This window comes from Oryzias melastigma, linkage group LG4, assembly GCF_002922805.2.
Source record: "Oryzias melastigma strain HK-1 linkage group LG4, ASM292280v2, whole genome shotgun sequence".
Lineage (NCBI taxonomy): Eukaryota > Metazoa > Chordata > Actinopteri > Beloniformes > Adrianichthyidae > Oryzias > Oryzias melastigma.
The window spans coordinates 31,224,023-31,233,114 of record NC_050515.1 but is presented as its reverse complement, the minus strand read 5'-3'; the positions used below and the strand labels follow the sequence as shown (position 1 = coordinate 31,233,114).

At 46.0% G+C, this 9,092-nt stretch overlaps 1 protein-coding gene across 1 annotated transcript in view; it reads left to right on the top strand.

The window, feature by feature from the left end:
* The window catches only part of palld (palladin, cytoskeletal associated protein), a gene marked incomplete in the record, with an annotated part of 82,091 nt that extends 73,811 nt beyond the window's left edge, over positions 1 to 8,280 (top strand). The window contains 10 exon segments of the mRNA XM_036211723.1: positions 155 to 299; positions 472 to 573; positions 2,036 to 2,257; positions 3,342 to 3,491; positions 3,569 to 3,657; positions 4,873 to 5,005; positions 5,688 to 5,895; positions 5,964 to 6,129; positions 7,213 to 7,346; positions 7,420 to 8,280. Of these exon segments, the coding sequence (XP_036067616.1) occupies positions 155 to 299; positions 472 to 573; positions 2,036 to 2,257; positions 3,342 to 3,491; positions 3,569 to 3,657; positions 4,873 to 5,005; positions 5,688 to 5,895; positions 5,964 to 6,129; positions 7,213 to 7,346; positions 7,420 to 7,580 (1,510 nt within the window).
* Between the last annotated feature and the right edge of the window lie 812 nt (positions 8,281 to 9,092).

Sequence of the window (9,092 nt, the reverse complement as noted above, 5' to 3'; positions counted from 1 at the left end):
CCCCCCGACATTCCTGCTGAGGCCGGGCTGAGATAAGACGACACTTTCAGGGAATGTGAGCGCTGGACGCTTCCAGATAAGACCCGGGGGCTGCAGGAGGAAACGTCATTGCTTATTAAAGAAGTCTTTTTTTTTTTTGCTTATCTTTTTTCAGCAAAGTGTTTCCCAAAAAGCCTTCGATCAGCAAGACGCCACGCATCGCCTCAGACTCCGACATCCAGGGCTCCAAAGACGCCGTCATCCAGGACCTGGAGAGGAAACTGCGTTTTAAGGAGGAACGCACGAGCAACGGTCAGCAGGTGAGTTTTCCCCACTGAGACGGCCAGAGGGATCAGCGTGGATTAACTCTAACTAACAAACCTCTCCAGTAAAACGTGTCATGAGCCGTTTGACTTTCTGAGTCATTTCAGAAGTGTGTGTTCCAGCGACTGAAACACTAACCCGCGTTGACCCATTAATCCCTGCTTCCAGAGGTTAACCTATGAGGAGAAGATGGCTCGCAGGCTGCTGGGGGCTGACAGTGCTGCCACAGTCTTAAACACACAGGACACGGCGGAGGAGCCGGTCACACAGGTACGCCGGCTCGTCGACCTGCAGCCCCTCCCTGAGTTAAAGTGGCTCTTCTGAGCTCTGAACCCCCACCCCCCAGGGGGTTAGGACAGGTCAGCTGGTCCAGACCCTCAGAGCACGCCCCACCACAGATGAGTGCACGCTTCATCTGATGAGGCTTTGACACCGCCCCCCCAAAAGGCTGAATATGATTCTACATGGACACAGCTGCCCCCTCCACCTGAGTGTTCCTTATGGAGCTAAATTGGGGCAATATTATTTATCCCCAAACCAAACAAATTGAAAAAAATATTGCTGTGTGGCCAAAAAAAAAAAATGTCCCAAACTTTTTGTTTTTCTAAAATAAAATTAATTATTTTCAGCTTCAAATGGTCAACTTGTGCGGTTTCAAAACTCAAAATTTCAATTTCAAAACTTTTTTTCACATTCAACCCTTTTTTTTGTTTTCAAATCTGAAATTTTAAGTTTCAAAACTTTTGGCCCCGTTGTGGCGCGTTGGGGCGGGGCTAACACGAAGCACCAATCAAAATCGATGAGGGTGGTAACTTCAGTCCCGATGCCTTCACTGACTCTGAGAGCTGTGATAAATACGGTCAAATGACTGTTGAGTCTGTACTGTCATAGTCTGAAGTTGTCCCTAGACGGGTGTAAAAAACAGAGTTTTATCAGGTACAAACTGCACATCCAAAACGCCATTCTAGCCTAATTATTGTGTTAAATACATTAAAAACATCCTTATGCTTGCATAAAATGGCTAAAACACTAAACAAGCTCCAGATATCTCCAGTGGCCTGATGGCTTTTATGCTTGCACTTGAAGTTTTTGTCATGCAGGAAATGTGAGTTTGAGCCCCACAGTAAACATATCAGTTTCTTCATGTTTGCTATTTATTTCTTTTGCTGACTTTTAGCATCATTCATGTTTGGATTGTACTTAGCATTTCTTTTTTGCTCTTCCTCTTTTTTTTCATTTCATAAGTATATATTAAATTAATATATTACTGAAAATATCAAACCAGTCTTTCTTTGTTGCAGACAATAAAGTAATATCCTTTTCTAGTGAACAAATGACCAAACCAACAAGCTGTCACAGCAGAAACACTCGATTTCTGTTTAAACATGTGAGAAGTTTATGGAAGAACAAATCTTTGTGAAAATCTGATGCCTACGTCCTGCACCGTGTGCTGTTTTTTATGCTTAATGAAATTGACATTTTTCATTTTTTGGGCCAAACACTAATATTTATCTAAATTTATTCTATTTGGTTTTCAAATAATATTGATCCCAATTTAGCTCCTCATTGCAGAGCAGACTAATGGAGAGCGTGTGAGGGCAGGGGGTAAATCTGGTGATAAAGACAGCTCAATGTGTCTTCTAAAGCTCTAGTTTCAGGTTTTCCCAGCATGCTCTGACCCCCGCCCTCACTGCTGTGGCGTTCACTGTCTTCCTCTCCTCCTGGTACGCAGGAATACAAAGTGTCCAGCTTCGAGCAGCGCCTCATCAGCGAGATTGAGTTCCGCTTGGAGCGCTCCCCGGTGGAGGAGTCGGACGACGACGTGCAGCACGATGACGAGTCCGCCGGGCAGGGCGTCGCACCGTCCTTCGAGCAGAAGCTCAAACACTACAAAGTGTTTGAGGGCATGCCGGTCACGTTCTCCTGTAAGGTGAAAGGAGAGCCCAAGGCAAAGGTGAGAGTTTGTTACAGACAGATTTAAATAGGGGCGGGGCTTTGACTGGACCTCAGAGTGTGATGACGTGGAACTTCTGAGACTTACACGAGTTGACCAATCACAAAATTCAACTGTAATACCTATTTCAACCTGTAGGGAGCACACAGAGAATTTTTGACTGTATTTTCATGAATTAAATAAGTTTATTTCATCAATCTGCCCCATGACCCCAAAAGGGATTCAGCAAGTTCTGGATGTTTAAAAATGTGAATTATTATTGTCTGTTCTTCACATTCAGGGCTTTTCTTCAGTCAGGTGCTGCTGTTTGTGGCGTTTGGTCGTTCAGTTTTACGTAATCTCTAAAGTCTGTTCATTAGTGTTTCGTTATCTATGTTTCAGCACAATCTACAAACCAGCAGAGACTTCACCTAATTTCTGCACAAATGTTCTCATTCTTCTGGAAAAAGTCGTTCCTGTTCAGAACAGCTGAGAGCTTTGAAGTGGATTTTCTGGGGTTGATTCTAAATTTGAGTTTTTGCAAACTGCTTTAGATTTAAATGCATTTTAGAACAGAAGTTAATGGACCCCAAAACAAGGAAATTGATTAATATTAGATACTGCTTTATGACCAAATATAAACACAAATCAGACAATAAATCCAAAGAAAAAGCATTTGTGCACATTGATGAAAAACTTATCTTAAAAAGTACTTATTTTGATTTAGAATGAGTAAAATGTTTCAGGTGCTTTAATAAAAACAGGAAAGTTATACCTTTTTACCCCATCACTGTTAACTTTTAAAGAAGTCCTTTCAAAAGTTTCCTCTGCATGGAAGCTGGAAGGTTTGCTGCAGCCGCTCAACACATAAATGAACTCATCTGAACCTGCAGATGGTTTCTCACCCTTATTCAACCCAGAAACTCCTCTTTGAGCAGGAAAACTCTGTTGACATAAATGAAGACTGACACTTCCTGTTAGGGAACCATCCGGACCGTTTACTGGAAATCCTCTCTGTCTTTTAAACACAACATGAGTGATTGAAGAGTTCAGAGAGGAGAGTCAGACTGCAGTAGAAACCGTTTCTCCTGTTTCTCCTCCAAAGATATACTGGTTTAAAGACGGCAAGCAGATCTCCAAGCGCAGCGAGCACTACAGAATCCACCGAGAGGCGGATGGGACCTGCTCCCTGCACACCGCCGCCGCCTCGCTGGATGACGACGGCAACTACACCGTCCTGGCAGCAAACCCAGACGTAAGGAGGCGCGAGGCCACAGCTTAAATCTGAGGACGTTCATATAAACGTGTGTAACTGCCCCCCTCCTCCCCCAGGGGCGAGTGAGCTGCACCGGCAGGATGATGGTTCAGGCGGTGAACCAGCGAGGTCGCAGCCAGAGATCCACTCCTGGACAAATGCGCAGGTGAGGCTCTGCTCTGTTTCCAGCTGCAGGCTGGACCCCCCCCATGCCGATTCCAACCGCAGAATGCTCCAAGATGCCTGTATTTACACAAAGGTCTGCCCGCAGCTGAAGCGGGCCGCGTTCAGCTGGGTGCTAATGAGCGGCAGCAGCTGCAGCTCCTCATTGTTCCGCCGTGCACAGCCTGCATTCATGCAGCAATGCTCCGATGGCGGCGCAGGAAGATCTACCACCACCTGAGGAGCTCTTCCTGATTAGATAAAAGCTCCACGCCTTTCATTTCCATCCCGGCTGATGGGGGGGGCACATTCACTACAACAGCAGAGTCCTGACCTGACCCCAGGAGGAGGTAGTCCTCTGGGTGGAGGGGTCAGATTAAAGGAGACCTGTGAGATTCACCGACTCATTTAAATGTTTGATTTCTTTTAGTCTTTTTAGAAACATTCACAGTCATGATTTTGAAAGTGATCTGATCATGTGATCACCCAGCCAGCAAGGATGGACCCCTATAGTTTCAAAGTGGGCAGAAAATGTGGCCCTGATGGGTTTGTCCACAGTGTCTGTGGTGGGCCCACCTGTGTTTGCCCACATAAGCTTAGATTGGCGCGCTACGCTAGCCAGCCGCCTAGTGGACAGAGGAGCTCGCTAGATCACTACAGAAGAGCTTGCTAGCTTGATACAGCGGCGCTCACTACAGTGGAGCTTGCTAGGTCTCTACAGAGGAGCACACAAGCTCAATACAGCAAAACTCGCTAGCTCGATACAACAGAGCTCACTACAGTAGAACTTGCTAGCATGATACATCGTATCTCACTACAGTGGTGCTTGCTACCTCAATACAGCTGAGCCCACTAACTTGTTACAGCGAAGCTCACTACAGTGGAGCCTGCTGCAGCCGAGCTCGCTAGCTCAGTAAAGCTAAGTTCACTAGCTCGATACAGTGGAGCGCGCTAGCTTACTAAGTTAGAGCTCGATAGCGAGCTTCGTGTCTACTGGGATGCTGTCTACCATAGCGAGCCAACCCACTGAGTGTCCACCCTCAGCGGATGTGGGCAAACACAGGTGGAGCCACCACAGAAACTGTGGACAAATCCCATTGGGGGTCCATATTCAATGAAATACTTCATTTTTTCTGCTCTTTTTCTGACTATTTACATTTTGCTATAAACATCCTCTTAATTTAGGAACATTTCAAATGTACCCCCCCCGCCCCCACAGGTCCAGATCCCGGTCCAGAGACAGCGGTGATGAAAACGACAACATTCAAGAGCGCCACTTCCGCCCTCACTTCCTGCAGGCCCCCGGGGACCTGATCGTCCAGGAGGGCCGGCTGTGTCGGATGGACTGCAAGGTAACCACGCCTCTGCTGCAGGGGGGGTGGAGTCAGAGTGCTGACGTTCAACAGCTGATAACTGGAAGCAGGGAGGTGAACGGAAACCAGATCAACCACCTCACATTAAAATGAACTCTTAATAACACACATAACTGCAGATGATTTGAAATCTTGTTTATTTTTACATCAGTGATTCACTACTTTCTAGGAAGAGTTACAAAATACACAGATTTCCTTCATTTCTGATCAGCATCACGTCAAACTTGAAGAACTACCAGGACACAGTTTCCCACAATGCATTGTGTCATAGTCCTCAAGGTGGCTTGCAGTCAGCGCAGTGCTAGATTTCCAGCTGCACCCGCCTCTTTTTCTTGCAATATTTTTATGATGATTGACATGTGATGTCAGAGCAAAAACTACCCAGCATGCACCACAATCCTGGCGATCTGAGCAGCGCTGCATCCATCTGCATGATCTCAAACACACCTACTGTAAACATAGGAATGATGGGAAATGGGGGCAGGCTTACTCCACGCCAACGGTCCCGCCCAGAATTCAGAGGTGAATTCCTGCTGCTCTGCAGAAACTATGTCCCAGAAAACTTCATAATCATAATTAGAAAACCACTGGGAATGCTTTGAAAATAGATCAAAGATTATCAGACTGGGATTATAACTCCAGGCCTCTCTTCCTCCTGAAGGTTAGCGGCCTACCGACCCCTGACCTCATCTGGCAGCTGAACGGACAGAGCATCCGCCCAGACTCCTCCCACAAGATGCTGGTGAGGGAGAACGGGGTGCACTCACTGGTCATTGAGCCTGTGACGAGTCGTGATGCCGGCATCTACACCTGCATTGCCAGCAACCGGGCTGGCCAGAACTCCTTCAACCTGGAGCTCATCGTTGCAGGTGAGTTTCTGTGTCACCGGAGTTCCGGTCTGGAGCTGCGTGGACTCAAACCGCGACTGTCCCCACAGCCAGAGAGATGCACAAGGCTCCGTCGTTCGTGGAGAAGCTGCAGAACACCAGCGTGGCTGAGGGGCACCCTGTGCGGCTGGAGTGCCGGGTCACGGGGGTTCCCTACCCCCAGATCTTCTGGAAGAGGGAGAACGAGTCCTTCACTCACAACACAGACAGAATAAGGTTTGACGACTCCCGTCTCAAAAACGATCTAAAGCTACATCCGAATTCCCCCCACTCACTATACAGTAATGCTGCCACAAACGATGACTTTAATAGTTGAATAATCACTGATTATTTTTTCAGATTAGTCGACTAATCAGGTCATGCACAAACTGGATGTAAAGCACACATCTGAACCATAATTAGCTTTAAACTAACTAAAAATTAAATATATAGCATTACCAGTGATAATGTTAGTGTGAATGCTGTTAGCTGAAATTGATAGCTAAAATCACTGAAGCTGAAAGCCGGCTAAAATATTAGTTAAATGCCAAATTAGCTTAAAAAACTGAAAAAAGCCTGTTAGCCAAAACAGCTAGCATGCAGCTGAGACATTAGCTTAACTTTAAAATAGCCTAAAAGACAAAAAAGCTTAAATTAGCCAAAACAGCTAGCATGTAGCTGAAATGTTAGCTAAACTCAAAATAGTTCAAAAAACCTTTATAAATGTCTACATAGTCCACAAAGCTAGCATAATGCCATTATAACCTTCAACTTTACTACACTCTGACTCCATATAATATAAAGTAACGACTAATCGACTATTTTAATAGTCGATTAGTCGGCTAATCGCGGCAGTCCTAGTATACAGTGCGTTTGACATTTCCTAGTGCTGTCCAAATCTACTAATTGCAAAATCAAGTACACTAGAAATTTCCCAGAAGTCTTTGCGAAAAACTAGAGTGCATAGATGCTTACTAGATTAGCGAATATAGACCATGATGCATTGCGGTTGAACAATTTTGAACAAAAAAATATGTTTAAATATAATTTTTTAATAAACCATATTTTCCCCATCAGAATACAGTGGAGGCATAAATAAACGTTGTGAAATGTTCGTATTGATTCTATTTTTGTGAAATTGTGAAGAAGAATTGTGTGTGTGAAGAAAAGTCGTGAACATTGTGTCTGAATGTCCTTTAAAGTCCAGGCCACTATAGAGTCCCGCTCTACATAGCTTTTTAGTAGTTAGGGGTTAGGGAGGGATTTCAGACACAAGCTAAGTAAATGAGCTGAGGATCAACGGTCTCTGCCTTCTCCCAGCATGCACCAGGACAACTGCGGATACCTGTGTATGATCATACAGCCCGCCATGAAGGAGGACGCAGGCTGGTACACGGTCTCAGCCAAGAACGAAGCCGGCATCGTCTCCAGCACGGCACGCCTCGACGTCCACAGTAAGTGTACGGCAAAAGAGCGGGTGGGCGGGGCTTCTTCCCTTTGACTGAACGCTCCTCGCTCTCCCCTCAGCTCAGTGGCAGCAGCCCAACCTCCCCAAACCCAAGAAGGTGCGCCCATCCACCAGCCGCTACGCCGCCCTGACGGAGCGAGGCCTGGACGTGAAGGCCGCCTTCTTCCCCGACTCCAGCCCGCTGCCCCCGGGGGCGCTGGTGGAGAGCGAGGACCTGTAGGAACCCCACGTCTGGACGCCTGTAACCCAGCACTCTGAATCGGGGCGGGGCTAGCAACCCCAGACACACAGGAGGGGGCACCATTACAGAAACATCACAGCTGAGGATGAGAGATGACCCCCCCATGCTGATAAGTGCCTGTCACCCCCACTCTGCATGCTCAAGAGTTTCTCCCAAACCACCCGACGACGAGGGTTCCAGTCAAACAAGCACGTGAAAATGATCCCATAATCGACTGTTTCAGCCTCGGTAATCCCAGATTACAGACACAAAGGAGGCTTTTTGATTTGAAGGGAAAGAAGTGAGTAAAGAGGAGGTCCATGAGGAGGAGGAGGAAGATGAAGCAGGTTGACCTGGGTCAGAGGTGATGAAGAGTCTGCTTCTTTGATGGTTGATAATCCAGAACATCAGAGATTGATGCGGTCTTTGGAGTCTCTGAGTGTAAACGGATTCAGAGAGGGTGCAGTGGAAGTCTTTCCTCACACATTTTATTTTTGTATGAAAACCAAAGCTCCTCCGCAGTTCAGTTATCCTCACAACCTTCTGCTCATAGATAGAAACGGTTTGGATTATGAAGTTTTATAAATGTATTCTTTGCCTTAAACCACTTAAAGAAACACCAGCTTCTCCGCATGTTGCTTTTGGATGACTCTTTTCCTCTATGTGGAGGTAATAAACACTCAGAAATAAGGTTTCTTTACATCCTGTGTCTTTGTCTCCTTTTTTTTTTAAGTGGACCTTTGTGTGGTGGCCCGGTTCTGGTCCTGTCAAACTCAATCGCACTGGGCCAAAATCCAAAACACAGGATCCGAAATCTTCCCTTCTCCTTCGTTTATTCCTCCAAACGGAGAGTTATGAAAACATAGAGTCTCAACTTTTGTTCGATGGGGTCACCAATAATCGCCTGTCCGCTAGCGTTAGGGCGGAGCTTCCAGCGCTTCAATATACATAATAGCTTTAAAGGTCATGCTACCGCAGAGTTATTACTGACATTTAAATGTTAACGTCTGTGCTTCAGAACGCATCCATGTGAAGAAAAGAGCTTCTCAGCATGACGCGTTTAACCCTCGCGACGGGGGACTTTGTGTTGTATATTTCCACTTGGAGGGCCGGATTTAAAAATATATATTTTGGATACACTTGCACTGAAAAGGCCCCTTCAAATGTAGGGGAAGGGAGAAGGGAAGAATTCAGATTGGGCCTAAAACTACACAAAGGGTAACCAGAGAAGTTGGAGGCTGACTCCGCCCACAGCTGAAATGTTAAAATCCAGTCAGAGGGGCGGGGCTTGGGAACAGGACTGTTATCATTACTGGGGCTGTAGATCATGACGTCAGACTTCTGAAACTTAAGTGGTTTGACCAATCACAAAATTCAACTGTAATACCTCAATTCAACCTGTAGGGGGCAGCACACAGGTGGTTTTTGACTAGGTTGTCAAGAATTAAACAAGCTTATTTCAGTTTATCAAAAATTAGGCAATGACCATAGACTGTATATAAAATAACTGGA